Source organism: Tiliqua scincoides, chromosome 1 (genome assembly GCF_035046505.1).
Source record: "Tiliqua scincoides isolate rTilSci1 chromosome 1, rTilSci1.hap2, whole genome shotgun sequence".
NCBI classification, from domain to species: domain Eukaryota; kingdom Metazoa; phylum Chordata; class Lepidosauria; order Squamata; family Scincidae; genus Tiliqua; species Tiliqua scincoides.
This window is the reverse complement of record NC_089821.1, coordinates 43,720,491-43,747,854: the sequence shown is the minus strand read 5'-3', so window position 1 is coordinate 43,747,854 and position 27,364 is coordinate 43,720,491. Positions and strand designations below refer to the sequence as shown.

General features: G+C 42.9%; 1 protein-coding gene and 1 pseudogene across 1 annotated transcript; both read left to right on the top strand.

Moving 5' to 3' along the window:
- The first annotated feature begins 7,981 nt into the window (after positions 1 to 7,981).
- C1H11orf91 (chromosome 1 C11orf91 homolog) lies at positions 7,982 to 12,962 on the top strand. Its single transcript, XM_066629767.1, has 2 exons — positions 7,982 to 8,402; positions 12,877 to 12,962. The coding sequence occupies exons 1-2, from the start codon at positions 7,982 to 7,984 to the stop codon at positions 12,960 to 12,962; spliced, it is 507 nt and encodes a 168-aa protein (XP_066485864.1).
- A 3,018-nt stretch (positions 12,963 to 15,980) lies between these two features.
- LOC136638260 (5S ribosomal RNA) lies at positions 15,981 to 16,101 on the top strand (annotated as a pseudogene).
- The last annotated feature ends 11,263 nt before the right edge of the window (positions 16,102 to 27,364 follow it).

Genomic DNA, 27,364 nt, shown 5'->3' with positions numbered 1-27,364 from the left:
ATAGAAATAATAGAGAATAATAAATAATAATATCATCATCATCATCCTCTTCCTCCTCCAGCAATTTAACATATCTGGGTGGGAAGACCATGGCTGTGTCAAAAGATTAAAGTTATGCTACATGTCCTATCCCGGCTCATTTCCCTGACAAAGTTCTGAAAAAGTAATGCAATGAAACAATGGACTTTTTTAACAACATGGATTTTAATCTTTTGACACAGCCATGGTTTTCCTACCCAGATATGTTAAATTGTTGGATTATTGTTGGCCATGAAAACCTACGGACATTAATAATAGCAACAACAACAACAACAACAGGGAATATTGAAACACCTTAAAGACAAAGACTTTTTTTCAGTATAAGCACTGTAAGCACTAGAGCCCAGGTTATCTGATGCATAAAGTCAATGGATGAATGAAGCGTGAAGATGCATAACTGAAAGAGAGAACCAAGAGGGGGGGGAAGAGAAACTTACAGCCAATCACATTAGCTGAATCTGAACCAAAGCAGCAGTGGCATTTCCTAGCTTTGATTTATTTGCCTGCTGCCTAAACAGGGATCACTTCCCTAAACACTCACATCCTCATTGCCTCTTTGAATGCTTATTATTTAATTGTTTAGACTCTCTGGGGCTGTAATTTTCAAACCACACAATCAGCTCAAAGGAAGCGAGCTCAACCGACAGCAGCTGAACCAGGCAGCATTAGTGCTGCTCTGCGGGAGATTCCTTCTTTGGAAACCACAATTAACTTCATTATGATCTTTCCTTGTAGAAGAGGCATAATAACAAGCCAATGTCAATTTTTCCACCGCAAGTCCCTTCGGTGGCAGCAGGTACAAAGGCACTTGCCATTTCTTCAAGCAGATGCATGTTTAAAATGCTCACAGTCCCATGGAGAGCATGAAGCAGATCATCAGCTATGGCCAAACTATGCAGAACATAATTTCCACTTGCACATGGACAAACTCATGATTTTAAACTCATGTTCAGCCGCATCTGATATTACACTTGCCTGGTATTCATTAGTGTTGGATCATGTTTGAGAAAATCACATTTGCTACACTGCAGTGATGACAAGCGGCCTTGAACATACTCCTTTGCATTCAGCATGCTACTGCACTATTGCTATTCAGCCCCCCTCCCATCTGCACTGGGGTGCAGACATGTTGTCTTTTTCTCTAAGGACAATGATAGGAATTCGGGGTGAATGCTAGAACTGTATGGATCCAAAGGCAGATTTTGAAGCGCATCTTGTTTCCTTTCCCCTCTGCCCCTCTCCCTTGAGGGGCTTCCATGAGAAGCCTTATGGACATTTCCCAAAAGTGGCTGCACTTGCCTAGTGTGTTTATTTGACCTGGAGGCAACCCTACCTTTCAAGAAAAATAAGCTTATTAAAGGTCAAGCTAGGAGCAATGGAGCCTCTGAGGCCTCCACCAACCTGATGCGAATATCACCCCTTCCTTTTCTTGAGTTTAGGAAAGTGTTTCACAAACTAGCCCTTTCCAACGAGTTACAGACATCTGCCACTTCCCCAGCCTTAATTCAATTATCTGTCTCTAGTTCAAAACAGTCAATGGACCAAACCCAGGAAACAGGTATAGCTAACTGCATTTCATGGACAACATAAAGTCAGGAATAAGTCTCAATTCACTCCAAAGGATCTTTTCTCCAGAAAGAGGAATGAGGAACCATTTGACATACTCTGGTCAGGCTATCAAAAGCCTAACCAGAGTATGTCGAATGGTTCCTCATTCAACCCCCAAAGTTGTTCTTTGATGCATTCGTGTAGTTCCTGCCATGCTGCCTTATTCACATCCACCCACCTGCTTCCACAAAGAACCCTACCACCCTGTGAAGCATTAGGAAGGTAAGTTGCCTTGCGCCCATTGCTTGCCTACTGTTCCCCTTCATCTGATTCTTCCCTGCTTATTTTTCTATCCCCATTGTGGCCAAGCAAATCACTCTCTAAAGCTATGCAGCCATCCTAGTATTTGAGAAAAGTTCATTCTCCTGCTCAAAACACATTGCTAACATTATCTACCCCTTTTATCCTGTTAAGTCACATTATGTCATATAACTATTTTGAGTGTGTGGTTGGTTAGCTTGCTAGCACCCTGGTTGGTAGCTGCTTCTGGTCCACAGTTGGGTAATTTTTGAGTCCTTGGACATTTCACTTGAGACCCTCGTCCCCCTCCATGCTTTCCAGCTTCTTGAGAACCCCCTGCCTTGTTTCATGCATTAGACTCATACCCAGAACACTCTCTCTCTCTCTCTCTCTGTCTCATTGCTTCTGTGAATCTATTTTTTTATTGAAATTGGGTAACACATTTTCCTTCAGGGTCCAGATCCCTTGAATGACATCCCAAGAGTATCCCAAAGTGTTGTGGAAGCTCTTGGAGAAGGCTAATGGTATCACTCAGGAGGTCTGGGTGTGAACCACTCCTATTTGAGAAATGGCTCATCTGAGAGCTTGTAGCAATCTTCTGGAGTAAACCCTTCATTATTGCGAGTCAAGCTGCGCCTGGCTCTTACACTCTGGTTGGCCTTCTTAAGCCATTTCTGCCCAAAGTTGCATATACACAACAGGGATCAAATGTGTACACCTGTGGCTAGGCAGAAATGGGTTAAAAATTTTCTGCACATTAAGTAGAGCTGAGCTCTCATTCTCCCTAGACTGTAATCTGCAAAAAAAACTTTTCACTTCCCTGGAGGAGAAAGCTCCAGGGTGAAAAAACTGTTCACTTCCTTTGGGAAACAATCTCCTTTCCATAGCAGGTTAGCATCTCTCTGGCCTGTTATCTCAGTCAGTATTGTAGCCCTTGGGATGGTAGGATACACAAGACCATATGGAGAATATGCATCACTTACTCACTGAGAGTAGCTGTGAGACAGGGATGTGTATGAATAGCTGGAGACCCAAGACCATGACAGTGCCTTCTGTGCATTAATAATTTCAAAATGCTTTAGAAATCACATATTTTATTGCCATTGAAAATAGATATAGTGTAACAATATAAAGAGGATAGTTCATCATTTTGGTGCTAAAGTCTGTTATATTATCCCCTTTTATCTGAAGGGGTTTGAGGGGGTTGAAGCTATTTTTACTTGAAGTTTTAGTTATCAGCTTATTATCCTTTCATCTTCTGTTCTATACCTGATCTTGCTTTTAGTGTTTTTTTCCTATATTTTTGACATTCATGTTTCATAAGCCACCTAGAGACTACAGCAAAAGGTACTTTCTAACCATGTCTTAGGTAAAAAGGTACTTTCCGTACATGGAGATCATGTCCTTGCAGGAACAAACTGAATGCATACAACTGCCCTCTGTAGGCTGTTCTGAAAAAGAGCTCAAAACTCTTCTTCTCAATGAACAAGCAAGGATATGTATCCACATTTGCCAAAGTGTTGGTGTTTAATTCCCTCTGCTGGACAAGTATCAGATCTGCACATGTTTCTCTGAAGAATCCATTACACAGGCCTACAAAATTGAAGGTCAGAAAAGTTTTTCCCAAACTTTATGGTGGTTTGATATGAATTTGGGGTGCCGATTCCACAAATGGCATCCGTTTTGCCCTATCACTTCTAGTTTTGGAAATATAGTATAGCCTCATTAGTGAATGGTTCAAGCAGCTTCCTCATGAGGAAGCTGCTTGAACCATTCACTAAAGAGGCTATGCCGTGTCTCCAAAACTAGACGTGATAGGGCAAAATGGATGCCATTTGTGGAATCAGCACGCCAAACATACCCAGGAATTGGTGTAACATTTAAGGAAGCAAAATGTGTATTGGCCTGTGTTATCAGTACAATATAGGCCCACTTTTTCCTTGAACAAACCCCTTAATTATTTCAGGACCAGCAAAATGCCCCACCACTGTAATGGTTTGAGCAAGCAAGAGAGAAGGGCTTGTATATTACTAAGCACCTGTTACAGGGAACATGTGAGTTTGGCCCTTTCTTGCTGGCTTTATCTTTCTTTTTTTAAACAGGGGGGGGGGAGAACATGCAGAAAGCATAGTGGGGGTGGGTTACGGGATTGTTTGCACCTGGCCTGCCACTGTTCCGATCCTGGATACATGCTTACCATGCAAATTAAATAATAAAATTTAAACACTTCAATTGAAAGCTTACAAAAGCTTTTAAAAGCTGTAAGTGGCACATGGGAGAGCACAAGATTGGAATAGGGAGCAACGTGCTAAAACTCCCTTAACCCACCCCCAGCAGTTTCATGGTGTTTTATGTGCCCCTTATGCTCCATTGAATGTAGAGGGATTTGCTAAACACACTTACTTGGGAATAAGTCCCATTGTACTCAGTGGGGCTCACTTCTCAGTAGAGATGCAAAGGATTGCAGCCTTGCAGTCTTGTATCAACTGTATTTTGAAGGCAGGGAGCTAGGAACAGCATAAGAATCCAAGTTAATCTAGAAGTAAAACAATACAATATTATACACTAGAAACGCCCCAGCAATGCCATTATCTGCCTACTAATCTGCAAAATGTGTCCATTGAATTTAAAAAAAATGCAACAGCAATAGCCTTGTAACCTCCTTCTGGGAAACAGAAATAAAATGAAATGGAAGAAACAAGTTGTTCTAAATGAATGGAAATGGCTTGGTTTTATTTCTTGTGAGTATTGGGAAAAGGACAAACTCCTCTTGAGAAAGATAAATCAAAGACTCAGACATTCCACTACATTACAAAATAAAAGATTGCGGCAACATGATTTGATCATTTTGATTTTCCCAGTACTAGCTCTTAAAATGTTTTTCATGCCCATGGAAGTTTGTACATGAATAGATTTTTGAGGCTGGAGTTCTCATTACAGAGATAGACATTTAGATACAAATCCAAATAATATTTTGAACTGTGGCAGGCAATTCTAGTCATTGCTACCGTCCAATGTTCCCTCATGCCTGATTTTTTTGGTAAGAGAAGTATATCTGACACAATATCTACATAGGTTTGTTACTTTCTATACCTAATAGAAATGTCAATGCTGAATGCAACAGAGAACAAGATACCTTCTAGGAAACGGGAAGCAGCAAGACCTAGTTTCATCTATAAAACCCAACTCCAATTACACTTTTGATTTCACTGTAGCTATAATTTCTACTCAGCCCATAACTACTATGTGCACTATGAGTTGGAGTTGGTCATTATCAGGCTGATGTCATATAATACACTCTGTATGAATTGGCTTTAGTTCCCAACAGCCTTCACACTTTTCAAGCAGTTGTGATGCAGGGGGAGGTCAAAATCTAATTAAGGGCACAATCCACAGTCACCTTTGAATGGTGCAAGTCCCTTGCACCAGCCTGGAGGTGTTGGGAAAGGCAATTTTACACCACCTCAGGAGTCAGGAGACTGGCGCACATTTGTGCGCCAGCCTCCAGAGGTCGACCCTGCCACCATTGCGCCAGCAGATCAGTAAGTACGTGCAGCCAAGTCAGGCTGGCATGAGGGTCTGGGAAGGGTGGGGGAAGGCCAGAATGGGGTTGTTCCAGGGTGGGAGGAGGGCATGTGGTGGGCGGGCCCATTAGCTGGCCAGCACCAGGTGGGGGGCGGAGCCAGGATCCTGCACATAGGCCAGATCCAAAACCCCCCCCAGGTGACCTGGTGCAGCACTGGGCTGCTCAGATCTATACCACCTCTTTAGGTGGCACAGATCCAAGTAGCCCCAGTGGGGCTGCTGCAGCATTACCTGGGGTAAAGGGAATCAATTCCCCTCACTCTGGACTGAGCCACAGCCAGCTCCAACTTCGCGCTGGATACAGGGCAGGCCAACTGGCCTGCCTGTTCCAGTGGGATTAGGATTGGGCTGTTAGTCATAAAGCTAAAGTTGTCGTGAATTCAATCATGGGGTACTAAGGGGAGGCCTTTTGAGAGTACAGTGATGCCTCGCAAGACAAATGCCTCGCGCAACGAAAAACTCGCAAGACGAAAGCATTTTGCGATTTTTTTGGTGACTCGCAAGACGAATTTTTCTATGGCTGTGCTTCGCAAGATGAATTTTGTTTTGTTTTGTTTTGTTTTAAATCGCACAACTGTTAATACCCAGGATGCATTGAAGTTTTGTGCTTGAAATTTTTGAAATCCTCTGTACAGTATGTATGCCTTTAAAGAGCACTTAATAAACACTTTGTAAACCAAATTTGACTTTGTTCTGACTTTTTTTGCCCATAGGAACGCATTAATTAAATTTCAATGCATTCCTATGGGAAACCGCGCTTCGCAAGACGAAATTTTCGCAATACGAAACGACTCACGAAACGAATTAATTTCATCTTGTGAGGCATCACTGTATGTGAAAGATTGCAGAACTTTAGTAGCTCCACCCACATTGTATATGTGATTCAGTTGCACTGGACACCACGGGTGAATCAGCCTACTAAAAACGAGACATCAAATAGAAAATGGGTATAAAGCTTATTCCCAGAAAACCATTAGTTTGGTTAAGAGGTTTACCTGGAGAGGACCTTTGTATGGAAAATAAGTGTAGAATGAAGCGCAAATTAGGAATTAGGCACACAACTGAGAAAAATTGTTATTTTTAAAACTGTTATTGTTGACACTCAGGGAAAAAACCTTCATAACTTTTATGCAGACTTAGTATGTTGATTCTGGAACAAAAGCCTTTTCAGTTGCTGTGAAACTGACCAGCTATTGTCACCATAAGGGTTCACAAAGCAAGCCTACAACATAAAGAGCTGCTAGTGTCTGGTTTTCTTTGTGTCAACGTGTTCCTTGCCTTGTTAGAAATGTAGGTGTTATCTTTTTGCAAGGCTGGCTGCTAACTTCCTGATTGTTGAAAATTCAGATTGGCTATATCAGTGCTTTTGAGATCAATGATAAAATGTTTTCAGAGGTGCAAATGCCTCCATAAGGTTAGAAATGCAGGCTGTCATTATTGCTGGCAGGAGAAATAACAATATTTAAGGTCACTTTAGATGGAAAAAAAAAAATCTCCTGTGCAGCAGCATTCAAATAATCTTGGGTAGTTTTTCAAACTCAAATACAGATTTCCCTGAAATACAAATTCTATCTATCTATCTATCATCTATCTATCTATCATCTATCTATCTATCATCTATCTATCATCTATCTATCTATCGATCTATCGATCTTCTATCTTCTATCTATCTATCATCTATCCATCCATCCATCCATCCATCCATCCATCCATCCACCCACCCCACATTCATTTCGTTAAAAGAACATAAATGGAACATGATATCTGACAAATTTTGTACAGTATATGTTACAGACCAATGTATTGTTGACAATATCCTAAATGCTCAAAATTGCTAGTGTTTGCCGCAAATCAGCCTCTGTGGTTAAATCAGCCTTGAACTCAACAGGAGCCATCGAGTTAGAATACGTGTCCTAGGAAATTCTCAATCATATCAACAACCAGAAAGGTGGTTCATGGTCTAATTTTCAACATCCATATTGCAGTTTGGATACAGCTACATGACCTTGCAAGTCTTTATTTCAGAAGTTTCAGGAAGCCCAATATGGTTTGTAACCAGGTCTTGACAAAAGGAGGAAAATCATGTCAATATACAAGATGGCAGGTAAGATTCTTTTTACTGTTTCACGGCACCTACACTGCAGGAGGGCTGCCCAGAACCTGCCTTCCTCTGTCAATAGGAGGAATGATAGTAGTCACAGGAGGTGCTGTTCTGTTGCCTGGATTCTTCTGCTTGGGTCTTCCCAAACCCATTTGTTTGCACGCAAGCTAACATTCAAAGACCAAAGCACATTTTCATTCAACAAGATTCTAGATCATTAAAACAAGGTTCCAGCACTGTAATGCTCCAGTCCTAAAATCCATATCCTGTGAAAGTTTCTTGTCTAAAGTGGTGGGTACAGCTTGAAGGGTAATATTCTATGGAGAACACTATAACCCCATGAGTTCTTCCAGGTTCCATTGTTTCCAAGGCAGCAGCACTGGTTGCTGAGCCATCAGGAGCAGCTCCATGAACCACCAGCAACAGCCACCTCCACCCCCTCGACCACCACCCCCTCTGTACTTTCCCTCTCTCTATGACCGAACTGCACCAAGCACCAACCTAGCTGACTGCAGCCTCTGGCGGAAGCTTTTTGTGCCATTGCGAGGGAGTGAAGCAGGATCCGCTGGGCCTCAGAGACCTCCACCTGGGCTTGGGCTCCTCCCCTCCACCAATGAGCGCTGCTGCCCACCCCCATGGCCAGCTGGCCTGGCCCCCATCCCCTATGAGCCACTGCGCTTCTTCTGTCCTGCTGCCGACAGCAGTCCCCAGTGTGGAAGTGGGGCACATCAGCAGCAACAATCCGATGGGGAGATCTGTGAGTTGGGCATTCGACTGAAGGAGTTGGAACTTCTGGCACTCACTGGGGATGGATCAGACCCACAACAGTGTAAGTAACTCAAAGAATCAAGCAGAGCCCAACCTGTCCATCCCAGTCTCTTTGCAGTGAATCTCACAAGTGGTTCTCACAAATCGCTTGATCTTGTATTCTAACTATCCACCCCAACATCTCTACCATAATACCTTGACAATGGAACCCTTTTACCTATGCTCATGGCAATGACATAACAGAAATGACCCATCTTACTCCCACAATACAGGATATCATCACAACCAATCTTCCAAACACAGCATGTCTAGAGGTTGAAACACCAACAATTCATTTCATGGTCCTTAGTTTTCAGTTGCTGTGATCTGAACCCCAAGTGCCTTGAATTTAAAGCCTCCATAGAAGTCTTTAGGCAACTCTATGATCCTTTTATAGGCATGAATATTTTCATCTTAATAAACCAGGTGACAGTTATATCATTCACTCATTTCCTTAAAAATGCTTAAGCTTCTGGATCTGGATTGGTTTGTTTTACACCAGATAGGGTGTTTCCATTTTTCCTTCTAACATTCTACAATAATTTATGTGAAGATGTGATTGAAGGAATTGAAAAACCAGCTGCCTGAAACAAATGTCATCAACACAAGGGCCATTTCTGCACTGACACACTCTCTGGGCATAATTAAATGACCTGATGAGCTTGAAAACGCATCATGCAAGTCTTTTTGTTAAGCTTTTATATGTTCCAAATCCAAGCACGGGGGTGTAGGGGACATCACATTCTAAAAGTCAGCTTACTAATCTTAGAAAATATTTTAGAACTTTTATCTTACTCAATCTTCAAAGCATTAGAGCAACAAGATAATAGATTATATTTGAAGGATGATCATTTGAACCAATATTGACAACTAATTCAAAGAGAATGCCAGTTGGAATCTAAGACCCTGCACGGCAAACATTCCTGTAACCTTTAAAGGAAGGTATCAATAGCAAAAGATCTCTTCACATTGGTTGAACACTACTTAAGAACATAAGAACAGTCCCACTGGATCAGACCATAGGCCCATCTAGTCCAGCTTCCTGTATCTCACAGCAGCCCACCAAATGCCCCAGGGAACACACCAGATAACAAGAGACCTGCATCCTGGTGCCCTCCCTTGCATCTGACATAGCCCATTTCTAAAATGAGGAGGTTGCACATACATATCATGGCTTGTAACCCATAATGGATTTTTCCTCCAGAAACTTGTCCAATCCCCTTTTAAAGTCATCCAGGCCAGACGCCATCATCACATCCTGTGGCAAGGAGTTCCACAGACTAACCACACACTGAGTAAAGAAATATTTTCTTTGGTCTGTCCTAGCCCTCCCAACACGCAATTTTAGTGGATGTCCCCTGGTTCTGGTGTTATGTGAGAGTGTACGGAACATCTCTCTATCCACTTTATCCTTCCCATGCATAATTTTGTATGCCTCAATCATGTCCCCCCTCAGGCGTCTCTTTTCTAGGCTGAAGAGGTCCAAACGCTGTAGCCTTTCCTCATAAGGAAGGTGCCCCAGCCCAGTAATCATCTTAGTCGCTCTCTTTTGCACCTTTTCCATTTCCACTATGTCCTTTTTGAGAAGTGGTGACCAGAACTGGACAGGTGTGGCCTTACCATAGATTTGTACAACAGCATTATAATATTAGCTGTTTTGTTCTCAATACCTTTTCTAATGATCCTAAGCATAGAATTGGTCTACTTTACAGCTGCCACACATTGGGTCAACACTTTCATCGACCTGTCGACCACCACCCCAAGATCTCTCTCCTGATCTGTCACAGACAGCTCAGAACCCATCAGCCTATATCAGAAGTTTTGATTTTTTTGCCCCAATGTGCATGACTTTACACTTACTGACATTGAAGTACATCTGCCATTTTGCTGCCCATTCTGCCAGTTTGGAGAGATCCTTCTGGAGCTCCTCACAATCACTTCTGGGCTTCACCACTCAGAAAAGTTTGGTGTCATCTGCAAACTTTGCCACCTCACTGCTCAACCCTGTCTCCAGGTCATTTATGAAGAGGTTGAAAAGCACTGGTTCCAGGACAGATCCTTGGTGCACACCACTTTTCACCTCTCTCCATTGTGAAAATTGCCCATTGACACCCACTCTCTGTTTCCTTGTCTTCAACCAGGTCTCAGTCCAGGAGAGGACCTGTCCTCTAATTCGCTGACTGTGGAGTTTTTTCAGTAGCCTTTGGTGAGGGACCATGTCGGACGCCTTCTGAAAGTCCAGATATATAATGTCCACGGGTTCTCCCACATTTACAGGCCTACTGACCTTTTCAAAGAATTCTAAAAAGTTTGTGAGGCAAGACTTACCCTTACAGAAGCCAAGCTGATTCTCCCTCAGCAAGGCCTATTCGTCTATGTGTTTTGAGATTCTGTCTTTGATGAGGCATTCCACCATCTTACCTGGTATAGATGTTAGGCTGACCGATCTATAGTTTCCCGGGTCCCCCCTCTTTCCCTTTCTAAAGATTGGTATGACATTTGCTATCCTCCAATCCTCTGGCACCATGGCCGTTTTGAGAGACACGTTGCATATTTTAGTCAAGAGATCAGCAACTTCATTCTTTCATTCCTTAATAAATCTTGGGTGCATGCCATCAGGGTCCGGTGACTTATTGATCTTTAATTTATCAATGAGGTCTGAGACATCTTCTGTTTCAACCTCTATCTAACTTAATTCCTTGGTCAGGAGGGGCCGTTCGTGCAGCGGTATTTGCCCAAGGTCTTCTGCCATGAAGATAGATGCATAGAACTCATTTAATTTCTCTGCCTTCTCTAAGTCTCCTTTTATCTCCCCTTTCCTTCCCTCACCATCCAGAGGGCCAACCACTTCTCTGGTGGGTTTCCTGCTTCTAACATATTTGAAGAAGCTTTTATTATTCCCCTTAAAGTTGCTGGCCATGCGTTCCTCATAGTCTCTCTTGGCCTCCCGTATCACCTTCTTACATTTCTTTTGCCACAGTTTGTTCCTTTTTATTCTCCTCATTAGGGCAAGACTTCCATTAACTGAAGGAAGCTAACTTGGCTCGTTAGCCATGTGGGCACCCTCCTGGACTTAGTCAAGCCCTTCATCCTTTGCGTTACACACTTCCGCTGGGCCTCTATTACTGTTGTTTTAAGCAGCCTCCATGCACTCTGGAGAGATTGGACTCTTTTTACCTTCCCTTTCAATCTCCTTCTAACCAGCCTCCTCATTTGAGGGAAGTCCGCCCGTCGGAAGTCAAGGGTTTCTGTGAGAGAAAGTATTTATTTGTTTATTTATTTATTGCTCTCACCTAGATCCTGTGTCCCAAATTACTGAACCTTTAGATTATGTTCTAACTTGGATTAAGTTTAACTCGGGTTAAGTATAGGGTTAATTTAAACAAAGTAGAAAAACTTGCTTTCTATGTTATCCTTCTATGTTTTATTTACTTTTCCAAGTTTCTGTACCTTGGGCCCTTACTCATGAGTAGGACTCTGCTCCTGCTCAGAGTAGACCTATGGACACACTCACGTATATATTTTTATTGCCCTCACCTAGCTCCTGTGCCCCAACTTGCTGGACCTTAGACTCCCTCCCTCTGGTTAGATTAGATGCTAACTTAGGTAAAGCTTAGGTAAAGCTAAGCTAAAGGTAAAGCTAAATTTCAATGTTGATTTAAGGTTAGAAGACAAAGAGTTAGAAAGACAAAGAGTACACTTACCTTCTCCTTCTCATCGTCCTCCTCCTCTCCTCTTCACAACTCAGAGAGTCCTCCCTCTCCTTCTCCAAAAATGCAGAGGTCCACTTACCTTCTCCCTCTCTTCACACTGAGGTTAAACCTGGCACTTTGTTCCCGAGGCACTTGGCTTCTACAGAGCACTACTTATTGCAAATGGAACAATTTCTTACATCAAGAGAAGACTGAGGAAACTTGCAATTATTTTTTTCATTATGTTACCAGGATCAGATTTCTGTCAGAATGTGTGGAGAAACTAGAAGTTATAATTCATATAATTGCTGGATGTGCTGCTTTAGCAAATTAAAACTATTCAGGCATAATCACAAGGGCAACTCTGTTCCACTTGCATTAAAATAAAGGTGAAACCCTTGACACGTATTCCAGTCATTGCAGGAAGGGGTTTGGAAGTTCCAGTGGTCCTTAGAGCACAATACAAGAGGCTCGCAGGAACCACAGATATCTGAAAAGCTCCTTGTGTAAAGCTCATATTCCTAGAAAAAGAAGGGGGTTGCCACTGCCCGGATCCTCTACCCACCTGCTTTGGAGGACAGGACAGAGAGGGCAAACATAGAGTATGAGGCTCCTCTTCTCAGTTTGGCCACCCCCTTAAACTCACTACTCCACATGAGGATTTCAGGTAGCCTTTTCTGTGGTCAGGCTGTGGTTGATGTTAATTTTATCAGTAAGTTGCATACTACAATGTTACCATCTCTAATTATGTCATTTGCATTTTGTATTATTGATGGCCTAATGCTGCCTTCCATTCCTTTACAGATAAGCTTCTGAAGGCACTAAAAGATGAGAAGACACAAGATGTAATGACTGGTCGGCTTCTGAAGAAACATTCACCGGCATCATGAGACTTTTCATCTTACATTATTCTAATTGACTTTTTGTGTAACATATTATTTTAATGACTATGCATTTCTGTCCAAAACTGGCAAGCTCAAAATTTACAGCTCATTCTATAATTAGTATTTTGTACATTATTTGTCCAATATTATACATACCAAATACAAAGCAATCGCCAATTTCAACCTTGTAATTTTTCAGCAATTATCTGAAAGTGTGTGCATGGCATTAATATTAAACACCCTATTCAACTTAAATATACATGTTTAAAGGCACAGTGTTGTTACTTTGGAGATAAGAGGTGGGCAGTATAAACAGATGATGCATACAGATCGATTTTATTACTTATGGAGCTGATGACTGAGAGCGGAATACGTTGAAAAGCATTGTGATTGAGGCAATGTGAAAACCCTGTGGGCTGGTGAGACATACATGGGTCTCACTTAATTATTGCAACATCAGTTTGCATGTGTGAGGAGGCCACTGCAGACTATAACAGCACAAACGGAACTTCCACACCATCTCACATCTAATTGAGTGCAATACTTTGCAGAGACTTCTATACAGATATTCAAAAATCAATCATCAAGTAGACAGAAGTCAGCTATAGGCAGAGAAATAAGTGTGTGCGTGTGTGTGTGTGTAAAACAGGTTTAGCATTATGCCTGTGATGGCTTAGTTACACATGATTCAGCATACTTGAAGTTGCTGTCATGGATGTGTAAGCCTTGCTCTTGGAAGATGCCATGCCAAGCCACATCTTGTTTGACTATCCTACTCAGACTTACAGAAAATGCCATAACCTGAGAGCTTCCTCACTCCAAGATAGGAGGCTTTTCTCGAGCCAGATGGCAGAAGAGGAAAGTGTTACACTGAACCAAAGTTGTTGCCTTTTACCCAAATGAGGCTCTCTTGCCATCAACCCAAGAACCCTCCTGCTTTTGCTATGTTGGAAGAGCAGCAGCAAGAGGTGATGTGCCCCTCAAGAAAGCTTAAACAAGAGAATTGTAGAGAATTTTACTTTTTAAAAAATCTGACTTGTCCACTAGATGGCAGTATGCAACAACACTTCATCTTTTGCTGTTTGACCACTTAGAATACTTCTTGCTCATTCATTCACTCCTACTTTAACTTTTGAGAACTTAAGTGTTAAGGTAACTTAAGTGTTACCTGGACAGCCAAGTCACTGTCATGATGTACTCAAGGCTCCAAACAGTTAACAGTGTCATGAACATCACATATTAGGTTGTTCTGGTTTGTTGTGAGTGGATTTTGGCCAGTCACTAGAATTGGTTCCAACACAACCTATCAAAGAGGTGAGCTGCATGTGGCTGAGATCAAAGTGGGGCTCTGCAGTAGAAAGTTGAAAGCAAGGTGCTTCACACATTACAAATGCTACCTTTGAGCCATTGTTTCTGTTGAAGGCGAATATGAAGCTGAATGAATTTAAGCATTCGTTGTAATGAGTCCTTCAGCTTTGGCCGTGCATCTTTTGTTGGAAGACATGTGCAAATCTGCAGAAGTGACCTGGGTGACTGAACTGGTGGGATGCGCTTGGTGGAGGATTTTGCAACTGGTACAGCATATGGTGGCACTGTGCTTGCTTCTGCTTGCAAACTCAGATGCACTGATAGATGGTCCCATAGCAGGAGGGAAGGAACGTAGGTGTGGCTGGCACTACATTATCTCCTTTGACCATGACCAACTGACCTTTTCCTAGCAGAATTGATGAAGGGGTTGTTACATTCCTCTTTATCAGAAAGACTACAGGGCATTTCTGTATGCAGGGTCTAAGTAATGGGAAGTCAAGGACAACATGCCTTGACACGCAGGGCTCAGTTGCATTGGTTCAGAATGCAGCTACTGCAGAATATTAGCCAGTGTGCAGCAGACTGTACATATCACACCAAACAAGCACCAACCTGTTTCTGGTCTCAAAATGGCTCAGTCCAGTTTCTCTTAAGGATAGCTTTTATCCAGATGTACCAGCTGTTGGCACAAGTCATTTATGCAGACCTCTGTTAAGAAGAACGCTGCCAGGCTTGTGGTTATAATGATAGGAAAAACTTTCTTGAAGAAACTGTGCAACTGGATAGGAGAGTAAGAGGGTCAGAGAGCCTGTCTGTGTACATGAGCATTTGGGGGTGATGGCGGAAGGAAGTTGTTCTGAGAACAGCTATCTGCATATAAAGACTTGCTGAAGGAAGGTACTTCTCCAGCAGCACTGCCAAAGCTCACAATGGCAGAGCTGAAGGAGGTTGTAACCACTGCAACCATGGTTGGGAAACACGTCCTCACTGTGGCTACATCCATCTCTGCTTCCTTTTTTCCCCTGCTACTTCTTTTAAACTGGCCAGGCAGGGAGGAGGATGGTTTCATTGTTCATGATCCTCCCCACCCAGCCCATGTCGAAGAAATGGTAGTGGCATCAGAAGAGTGGAGGAGGTGGCGATGGCAGCAGGAGCAACGGCATGCATGCGCCAGGGGGAAAAAGTCAGTGTTGGCAATGGAATGTGGTGCAGCTTGGCAAGTTGATTCAACTTGAGCCAGGCCTGTCAACTTCAGCCTCACAGGTCCTCTTCTCTAAGTCGTCATTAGTTCAGGCATGTTTGGTGAGTACCAGAGACAGGTGGTACTTTACTTTACAGGTGGTGGCTCAACAGCTGGGCATTCTTTCCCTGAGGGCAGTAGCATAGCCAGGGGAGCAGAGCAGTAAGTATAGCAGGCACCACAACAAGGCGTGCTTGAAGCGGCCCGTTCCACTCACTGTCAGAACCATTTAGGGCAGCAACAGCAATGCATAGGCGTGTTGCCATCACTGTCCCAAACGGCTCCGATGACAAGTGGGAGGGGCTGATTACACGGCGCATTGCGGCACCTGCTGTACCTACCGCACTGCCCCTGGCTACACTACTGCCTGAGGGTATCCATGAAGCCCCCTCTTTGCCTACTTTCAAATGAAGAGTGAAGATCCTTTTTTCACAGAGACTTCAGCTGAAGTTGTTGATTTTCTGCTGCCTTAATGTTCTTATGGGCAACTGTTACCCTGCACATGCCTGATCTCGTCTGATCTCAGAAGCTAAGCAGGGTCAGGCCTGGTTAGTACTTGGATGGGAGACCACCTGGGAATACCGGGTGCTGTAGGCTTATACCATAGTCTTTTGAGACTGAAGGTTGCCAACCATTCAATGTTCTTATGATAAAGTTGCTTTTCCTGTAATCATACGTATTTCATTAGTGTTGCTTGTTTTTTAATATGTGTTTTAGATTTTGGTTGCCACTGTGAGAAGATGTTACCTTAAGAAGGTGGGGTATAAATGTGATAAATATAGTACAGTTAATACAGAAAAATCAATTTTACAGTAAATACAGCGAAATCAATTTGACTTTAGCAATGGCCGAAGAGACAGTCAATCCACTGATACATGCCTACATGAGGAAGACACAAGCAACAGGCTCCTCAGTTCTTTCCTTCCCGGCGTAATGAGCACAAGAAGCTTCAGCAGAACTCACCTTTTATAACACGGCTCAGTCACTCCTTTGGAGAGTCAGGAGAGGCAGTATAAGGGTGAAACTCTGACAAAGCCTCTGTTGTTTGTAGGAGGAAGGAGGGGTGGCTGACATGGGCAAAAATGGCTGACTTCCTTAGTTATGAAAGAGGAGAGCTGCACTGAAGCCTGAATTGCTATTTATGCAGGGAAGAAGACATTAAAAAGAGCTCTGTGCCTGTATTTCTTGTTAAATAGCTAAGGTACTGAAGGGGCTCTGTCAAACAACTCATTGTCTTCTGCATTGGGAGAAAGGAGATCAATGCCCTTTGCCTGGTTTAGTGAGGGAGGAAGCAGCTGAGGTGTAGAGGTAAGGTATTGGGAGTGGATCATTCTACTTTTATTCTACTTTATTCTACTTATTCTTATGTTCTTATGTACATATTTCTTTACTCAGCGTGTGGTCGGTCTGTGGAACTCCTTGCCGCAGGATGTGGTGATGGCGACTGGCCTGGACGCCTTTAAAAGGGGATTGGACAAGTTTCTGGAGGAAAAATCCATTATGGATTACAAGCCATGATGTGTATATGCAACCTCCTGCTTTTAGAAATGGGCTATGTCAGAATGCCAATGCAAGGGAGGGCACCAGGATGAGGTTTCTTGTTATCTGGTGTGCTCCCTGGGGCATTTGGTGGGCCGCTGTGAGATACAGGAAGCTGGACTAGATGGGCCTATGGCCTGATCCAGTGGGGCTGTTCTTATGTTCTTAAGTACTGGGAGCAAATCACAACTGTGGCATCAGGGCTTGGCCAGGTTGGACATTGGACCACCTGATTGGACCAACCCTTGCACTCTCAATACTGGTGACAGTAATATGTGCCAGCAGGCAAAGGGGGCCTGTGGTGGCCAAGCACATAGCTTTTGCTTAGGACTGTCAGCGACAACGCTGGCCATTTAGGAAGGACCTGGGGTCAAAACAGAGCCAACTCTCACTTTAGAGAGTGAGAGAATTGCACACAACAGGGGGACAACATTTCCATTCTCTTCCCACATTTTTTCTACACAGGCTTGCCAGACTGTAGTTGTCAGGTGCCATTTATTGCCATTCTGAAAAGCCATCTTGTGAATTAACTCCTCCATCCATGCTGTAATCAGAGATACGGCATTTCGAGGAAATTGAACTTGTGGGCAAGGTTTCTTTAAAAAATGTCAGCAATCTGCATGCTTTCATTTCAGGAGTCTTAATAATAGTGTCCAAAGAAAAATCCTCTGCGCAGTATTACCATAGTAGACACCTCAAAGTGGGGGTATAATAGCCACGGGTACAGAGTGTCTACAGTGATATCCACGTCCTCCCTCCCTGGAATGCAGTGAATTCTTCCACTTCAGAAATCTGAAACGGCTTTGGCTTCTGAATGATGGGAACAATGAGATACTAAACCATTTAGAGACAAAAGAGGAAGTATTTGAGGTTTACTTTTGTTGCAAGAGAAATATACAAGGTCCTTAGTCCAATTTGTTCTAGTGGCTATACACTTACCTACCCTTGCTAACAGATAACCCCACCAAGTTATTTTAATGGACAAGATTGAAAAGTAGCATAGATTTGGCATTACCCTTAGTAACACTCTTATATGCCCTGAGGCTATTCCTTTTTATTTAGGCATGGGGGAAAGGCCCTCAGTTCTTTGAAAATAACAGTATGACCATACTGCAAAGGCACTATGAAGGAAAGGCTTTTTTCTCTTTACAAGCTCCAAGAAAGGCACACAAATGTTCCACAGGTTGCAGGGGCATCAATCATGTTATAGTAACCAGTAAAGCTGTACCTGTTGAACATTGCTCTGCTTCTTTTGAGATATGGTCACCCTACTCAAGCAGTGCATGCTGGACATTTTAGCACAATTCTGGATTCACTTCCAGTGGAAGAAAAAGTTCACTGCTTTGAAGGGACAAGATAATATAAATAAGCCTTTCATTGGAGAACAGAATTCCTTATTGAATGTGGGTACAGAAGAAAAAAGCCTTTCAGAGAAGCAGAGGCAATTTGATATAGCCTTTTTTCATTAAGTGAACAGCGTGGAGCAGTGAAAACAGATTATATGTTTTTACAGAACTCCAATCATGTTGTAATGGTACCTTATACTTTGCAATGTAGGAGGATCAACTTTTTTATTGATGCTCCTTATAAAGGCTTTCACGGCTAGATTCTATACTGGACTATAAAAAAATTTCAGAATGAGTGCCATGGTCTATACTAAAACTAAAAACTAAGTGCTAGAAACTAAAGACTAAAAACTAAGCTAAGAACACTGAAAAATAAAAATGACCATAAACTAAAACCACACTCAAAGCTAACAACCAAGGATTAAAACTGAAAACTAAAAGCTCAAGTAAAGGCTAAAAACTAAAAAGACCAGAAGTAAGAACTAAAAAGCTAAGCACTAAAATCAGCAACTAAAAACTGAAATCTTACATTTCACCCACAACTTTGGTAGGCTTCCTCAGAGGCTACAGCAACTTCCTTAGGACATGAAACTCAGGACTCGCCTATTTTTATATAGTAACTGATTGCCTGCTGAGTTAGGAACATGATTGTCAGCAGTTGGCTCCAGCGGTTCCTTACTCTCTGTGTGGTATTCTTAAGACTAGTATCTATGCATTACTTATTCTGAGAATAAGTAATGAGAATAAGTGATGAGTCAGTGGTTACACTGGACATCAGTTGCAACCTTAAGTTTTATCATGGAAGAAAGAATTATGCAGAGACACTGTATGTGGGGTGGCTGAGTGGGTGGGCATGCATGTATGCAAAAATAAGCAATCTTTTGGGCTAATCCCTTCTGAATTGCACACTACCACCATCACTTATTTCCTAGAACTGATGCAAATTCTGAATGCTCAGTACAGGGAGCACCTTAATTATTCCTACTGTATTTCTGCAGTGATTCTTGAATTATCACTCTTATCTTCAATGTGCTTAAGTAGACTTGTCCATGTTGGACTTGGACAGTAGCTACTATATTTGTTTTGTTCCAGAATAGCAAATCACTTGACTGTGTTCAGGCCAAGTGAAACATGATATGATGTACAATAATTCTGTGAGGCACACCTGAGGATTATTTCTATTGGTTGCTCTGTAGCATAGATATAAAATTATTTTTTCAGGGGTCTGGCAGAGAATCTGATACACACTATTAACAGAAGCATCCCACATCCATATGTGCTCTATAATATCCTAATCCTGAAAAAAAGATAACTGAGTACTGATCTTTTGCTTGAACCTGAAAGCAATATTGTCACAAAAATTATACACTGAAAGTGTATAATTGGTAGCCAAAGTCTTTGTGGGTTCTGGGAGCTGGCCAAAAGGAAACACATCCACAGCCTTAGGCCAGAAGGGCATATTTACATTTTGAAAACTGGATTTCTCGATATTTCACATTTGGTAGTATTGTAACACTGCAGTATACAGAAGCAGGGAGTGGTGGTGGATCACCTGGAGATGCTACTGCCAGTGAGGAGAAGTGAGAGAGGCAGAGAGAACATATATCCATTGTGAGTTTCTGAGGTAAAAGAATAACAGAAGGAGGTTTTGTTGCCTCACTGATGGAGCCAAGAGTTTGAATAAAATATGTTTATATCAGAGGCTGCTGGAAAGCACAGAGAAAGCTCTAAGTGACTGAAAAGAAACCCAAGAGCCTGCAGTTTGAATGTGGAGAATGTGGAAAATCACCCAGGTGATGTACTGAGGACATCATTGAGCCTGCCCAGAAAAGATAACTGCTAAAGGAACAATTACAGCCCAGTCCTATGCAGAATTGGGCTGTGAATCACCCAGGTGATGTACTGAGGACATCACTGAGCCTGCCCAGAAAAGATAACTGCTGGAGAAACACATGCAACCCATTCCTATGCAGGATTGGGCTGTTCTATACAGCACTTTGTGACAAGAGAAGAGACGTCCACTGTAACAGTATGACTGCTGACACAGCACAGAACATTCTGTCAGCTGCCATTTCGGGAGCACTGCCTCATGAGGTGGCAAAGCTCCTGACCTGTCACTGGAGGAGTGGGGGTGAGGAGGGGCAGTGAAAAATGGGGATCTGGAGTGCATGAGGGATCTGTTAAAAACAGCTTGTTGCATATGAGCATGAACCTCAGAAGACAAAGCATTCCATGGTGAAGGGGCAAGTACTGATGTGCAAAGGACATTACAGTTAATGCAGGTGCAGATACCTGTGAAGACTGTAAAGAGGTTCTGCCATGTCAAGTTGTTTCCATCAGGCAGTTGACCTTCTGCTTGCCGAAGTTCCAAGAAGAGAGAAAGGGCCGCCACCCACCCAAGATAAGCATCAACAGTCAAAAACTGCCAGTTGGAGTCAAGGGGCAATTAAAATACTTGAGACCCTAAATCACTGTGCAGCTGGGACAGGGGAGATAGGGAGAGCCACTCTCTGGTGAGCAGAGTGGAAGGCTGCTGGGGAGAGCCTCAGGTACAGAAAGGGACCATGTATCAGCCAGGAGCATTGGATTCTGTCGGTCTGTCCTCCCCCTCCAGAGCTCTTGTTTCCTCAGTTCAGGCTATGCTGAGGTCAGGCTCAGCAGTTCAGGCTCTCAGCTTAGTCCAGCAGGGCCTGCACATATGAGACTTCACTGCAGAGCCAGCACCATTCAGGGGACATTTATCTATGAGAAACCAAACCTTTTTACATTTTTTCCCCTCATCCTTTGATAAAACTTTTTTGCTTAAAACCTCTGCTGTGATCAGGGATCAGTGGATTTGTCAGCCTTCCCGCCTGCAGGTGTTACTGTCAGAAGGAGGGCATTTTAACAACCCTAAATAGCATTCTTGGGAAAGGGTTTGCCCAGGGAACCCCTCTGGGAACCGATTTCTTGGGCTGATGGCAGTGAATTAGCTCTACCAAGTCTAGTAAAAGCTGCATGTCCACACTGATTGGAAGAATAAGAGATGGGAAGGGAGTGAGTGCTTGGCACTAGGCATCACTGCCCTGGATCAGCAGGTGGTTACTAGAAGCCCATCCTCCTTTCATGACACACTGGATAGAGGGATTTGATAGAAAGGAGATATTTCGCACTGGACAGCATTTCTAAGAATAAACAATTATTTGTGCTACCGTCTGATGTAATTACGACACTTCCATATGTATACTCTCCATATCACTGAGGTAATGTAGAAAATAGGGAGACTATGCAGTAGGGGTTTTGGGTACAATTACTTCTCACACTAGCATTGGCAGTCCCAGGGGAGGTGCAGCACTCTCATGGGAAGTACCTACGTTGCATATTTCCCATATGGTCCCTTAAAACCTAGTTGCTGGAAGAAGGAAAAAGGAAGCCCTGTGCTTGAATCAATGAGTTTGCAGTCAAAATGGAGACCTGTCCAAATGGAGTTGCTTATGGGTTCCAACCAATTCAAGGGAGTGATCCATAGTAACTTCGTGAAACAGTTTAGTAATACACCATGCATTCTGCTGGGGCAACTACACTTGGGAAAGAAATAATGACCAAGTTCACCTTTGCATACATAAGGAAAAGACAGAACATCCTGTTTATAGCTGTCACTGCTTCTCAGATTATCTTGAACATACAGTAAGTTAAAGACAGCCAGTTGCAGCTATTAATGGAATGATAAAAATCCGTGCAGCTGCTATGGGATAAGTTAGTTTGATCTGTTTTGGGGAAAACAAGCAGCAGAAGGCAGAAGGAATTGTGCAGTGCAGGGAATAAGGAAGCTTGAGAGGGGAAGGGAGCATGGGAGGGACTAAGGAGGTGAGGAGCAACTGTACTAGGTTTGTACTATCTGAGTGCTGGTGGGCTGCTGGTATGATGGGAGGCACAGGGCTCAGAGGCAAAGAAGAAGCTGTGAATTGCTGATGGGAAGTATGATTCAAGTAATCACTAAGTTTCTTGTATGAAAAAAGAAAAAGCTCAAATCTCTAATATGTAGAAAATCCTTGTTTTACTACCAGACTATGATGATTGACTAAATCAGTGGTTGCCAAACTTGTCACTACTGTGCATGGAAAAAGCGCTCCCCGTTTGGACCAGTGCTTACCATTCTGGCATGATGTTCAAAAGAAGCCCACCTGACTGCTGCAATGCTATGCTCTAGGTCAGTTGTTCTCAAACTCTTAGCACCAGGACCCACTTTTGAGAATGACAATCTGTCCGGGACCCACCGGAAAGGTAGTCATTATTTCCACCCACTGCAAGTGATATCATGGTCGGAAGTGACATCATCAAGCAGAAAGCGCTTTCCTGAGAATACCACAAGCACTAAAATTGCCCATGGCAAGCACTGAAATTGTGCCATTTTCCCTAGATAGGCAGGCTATTAATTAATTAATCAAGCAATCAATTAATTTAAATAAATAAATAGAAATAATTAAAGTAAAGTAAAACAAATAAATAAGGGGAGATGAGATGGGGAAGCCTGCCTGCAAAAATCTGTAGCCTGCCTGCAAAAACCTCAACCCCCCCCCCCCAAAAAAAAAACCACTGTAAGATTTTTCAGCCCTACCCAAGGCCCAGTTCAATTTAAGTTCTTATATTTAAGCCAATTCAATGTGATTTGGGACAAAATCAATTTTAAATCCGACATGCTTTTTGTTGGGGCTGGATTGAGATTCAAAGCTTCCTTCTAAACGGCATAAAAACCCCTGAACAATGAGGAGAAGAAATAAAGCTCCACTATAGGGGAGGAAAGAGGAATCTGAAAAAAAGACAACCACCATTTCCAAACAAGCAATGCTCCCCAAACCTATTAGCACTGGAATCCACTTTTAAATAATCACACACTATCAGGACCTACCTAGCTTCACAAGACTAAAAAAGAAAAAAAAAAAACTCCAGCTGAAGCCTTTTTATTGTACTATGGTAAAGGGGCTGCCTTCTGGAGCACTTAATGATCTCCACATGCATACGATTGGAACCATTCTGTAGCCTTGCACTCCCCTTCACCTGACCTTCCTTCTCGGGTGTTCTTGGAGGACTGTGTTGACAGGACCATTCTGGTAGTGTTGAATTCCTCTTGGCCTACCCTTTGCAATGGACCAGGGTACATTTGCCTACTCACAAGTAAACATGCAGTTATTGCTCAGTTTCATTTTCCATAGGGTTCAATGCATTTTGCTCGTCTACTATCAGCTTGCAGTTGCAGCTTTGTGACCCAGCCACAATGAGGTTGTGACCCACCAAATGGGTAATAACCCACAGTTTGAGAAACCCTGCTCTAGGCAGCCATGTCTGTAGCCACTGTCCCAGAAAGCTTTGTGCCCACATTTCCAAGCAGATGTGACTGCCTAAAGCAGTGGTTCTCACACTGGGACCCACCTTTTAGAATGAGAATCTGTTGGGACTAACCGGAAGTGATGTCATGACCAGAAGTGACATCATCAAGCAGGAAGAGTTTTAACAATCCTAGGTTGCAATCCTACTTACACTTACCCAGGAGTAAGTTGCATTTACTATAATTGTTAAAGGCAAATATATAGCAGCATGTTAAAAGTATTGTTCTGTAATATTTCCCCAAATGCAGTCACATACCATGGGAGCATCAAGTCTAATATAGTAAAAATAAAATATTGAAATGAATGGGGACCCACCTGAGATTGGCTCGCGACACACCTAGTGGGTCCCGACCCACAGTTTGAGAAACACTGGCCTAAAGCAGTGGGTCCCGACCCACAGTTTGAGAAACACTGGCCTAAAGCAGTGGGTCCCGACCCACAGTTTGAGAAACACTGGCCTAAAGCATTGCAGCAATTGGGTGAGCTACTTTTGAATGTTGCACCAGAACAGTAAGCTACTAAGAGTGGGGGGGGGGGCTTCAGTGTTGTGCCGGATGCAGCCTGTAGTTTGGTGAACACTGGACTGAAAGGTACCTGAATGGAGATCAGGTGTTTGCAGTTTTGAACATTTTCATAATTAAGAGGACATTGAAATTGACCGGCAGGAGGTTTAGGTCAGGAGGAGGTCCTAAGGCAGGATCAGGCAGGAGGTCTGGTCTAGAGGGTACAGCCTCCGTTAGCCCGAAGACAACATCAGGTCGCCAGTTCGAGGACACCGGCAGAGAATGAGAGTGGCAAGACCTTCAAGCAGCTGACAAGCCCAGCTGAGTGATTCCACCTGCTCTTGGTGTGAGCAAGAAGCGTCTTGGCTGCCCTCCATGTGAGAGATGGAGCTGCTTGTCAGCCTGCGTGGGAGAACTGAAATGTTGTTGGTTCTTGAAAGAGAGAACCTCTATGATTGTAAAAATCCCCTTGAGGGATTTAGAAACGCCAGCCTATGTAAACTGCCTTGAATAAAGTCAGAGGAGTAATCCGATCACCAGAAAGGCGGTATATAAATACCTAGTTGTTGTTGTTGTTGTTGTTGTTATTAGGACAGACAAGAAGTGGTACCTCTTTACACAGCTCATGAATCTGTGAACTTTGTTGCCACCGGATGTTGTGATGGTCACTACCTTGGATGGTCACTAACTTGTAAAGGGGGCTTGGACACATTGATAGTGGACAGATCTATTGATGGCTACTAGTCATGATGAACATGATGCACTACCTTCTGGTTCAGCAGAAGTATGCCTTGATATCAGTTGCAGGAGAACAACAATAGGGGAGGAGTATGGCTTTCCTCTCCTGCTTCTGCACTTCCCAGAGACAGCTGATGGCCCCTTCATGGGGAACATGATGGGTCTTTGGTCTGATTCAAAAAGGCTTTACTTATGTGGCACCTCCATGATTATGAGGACCTAATTATAAGTGAGGCAGTATCAAATGTTCTCCTTCTGAGTTAGAGGAAGGGAAAACAATTCTCCATTATGTAAGTACTTCCATAATACAGATCCAAACTCAGACTCTTTCAGTTATTTTTTCTTCAGAATGATGAATAAAAAAGAGGGATGTCACCATTCTAATAAGAGGCAGTTAAAGAAGAGAGTCAGGAATAGTGTTCTACACTGGTAAATTCAATTCTTGCCTACCCTTCCATAGAACACTGAACTTTGCTTTATGTCAGTGAAAAGTGCTTTGGAGTGCACTGACATGGAGAATGGCAAGAAGCTGGGGAGCAAGCTTGGGATGTGCCTAGAGAAATAGAGGGGAAAGGCAGGGGCAGCTCCAAGTTAGAAGAGGTGCATTTTTCAAAATACGAAAAAAGAGAAGACTGGCTAATAGAACCTGAAGCAATGTGCTCTGATATTCCTTTTGTCTGTCTGATGCACATTCTGAAGCCTCTCTTCTGAAATGACAAGCAGAAATTTTCATTTCCCATCCACCCCCATTTTAGAGAAACAGACATCTGTAAGAGTTACAAAGTCATAGCCTGCAACAGCTTAAGCATCACTTGCTCACCCTCTAAAAATGTAATTCAACATTTTGTGGGGGCCAACACAGAAAAACCGAAGGGGAAAAAGTGTGAAGCAGGGGGGAAATGAGGGAGAGGAAAAGGTGATGGGATCAGAGTGTGTTGGGGTAAAACTGGGGAAAAAGGATTCTTCAAAAGGTACAGTTGATTGGAAAGCGGGAGAGGAGTCAGGGAAAATTTTGTGGGGGGGGGGGAGATGGAAACACACAATAAAACAGCTGCTTTGTCCTATTACGCCAAGCAAATAGTAATGTATTTTAGGGGGTTCTGATACACTGCAACAATCTGTTGCAGGACCCTCTTATCTGCATACAGAAGCATTTCATGGTTAACAAAATCACCTTCAAAATATTGGAGGAATAAAGATACTTTCAAAGTACATTTTCTACTGTATTATTCTCAGCAACCCACACTTGTAGTAAAGAATGCCTTTGCAGGAGGGAAGATTCATAAGCTCTCTTCAAAACCCTTCACTGAGAATCTGTACTATGACTCAGAATGTCCCATCTATGAACAAATAATTTATACACCATATTTCCGCTTCATGATTGGATTGTGTTTAGATATTACGTATTAGAAGCTTTCTTTCCAGAAGCATCCTTTCTCATCTTAAAACAAGCACTCCAATTACTGCATCTACAAATTACACAAACATGTTACAAACAAAATTAATTGCTTTTTTAATTGGGAGAGTAATATATGTCAGTCAAATGTACCCCAGGGGGTATTTTTCATAAAGTGATTAATTAGAGAATTTCAGCAGATGATAAACTTAAATATAAAGTTTGCAGTCACTATTGTTCGGAAGAATACAGACCTATTATTATTAATTCCCCTTTTGGTTAAATACATATTGGGCCAAAATCATAAGAACATAAGAACAGCCCCAATGAATCAGGCCATAGGCCCATCTAGTCCAGCTTCCTGTATCTCACAGTGGCCCACCAAATGCCCCAGGGAGCACACCAGATAACAAGAGACCTCATCCTCGTGCCCTCCCCTGCATCTGGCATTCTGACATAACCCATTTCTAAAATCAGGAGGTTGCGCATACACATCATGGCTTGTACCCCATAATGGATTTTTCATCCAGAAACTTGTCCAATCCCCTTTTAAAGGCGTCTAGGCTAGACACCAGCACCACATCCTGTGGCAAGGAGTTCCACAGACCGACCACACACTGAGTAAATAAATATTTTCTTTTGTCTGTCCTAACCCACCCAACACTCAATTTTAGTGGATGTCCCCTGGTTCTGGTATTATGTGAGAGTGTAAAGAGCATCTCCCTATCCACTCTGTCCATTCCCTGCATAATTTTGTATGTCTCAATCATGTCCCCCCTCAAGTGTCTCTTTTCTAGGCTGAAGAGGCCCAAACGCCGTAGCCTTTCCTCATAAGGAAGGTGCCCCAGCCCCGTAATCATCTTAGTCGCTCTCTTTTGCACCTTTTCCATTTCCACTATGTCTTTTTTGAGATGCGGCGACCAGAAGTGGACACAATACTCCAGGTGTGGCCTTACCATAGATTTGTACAAT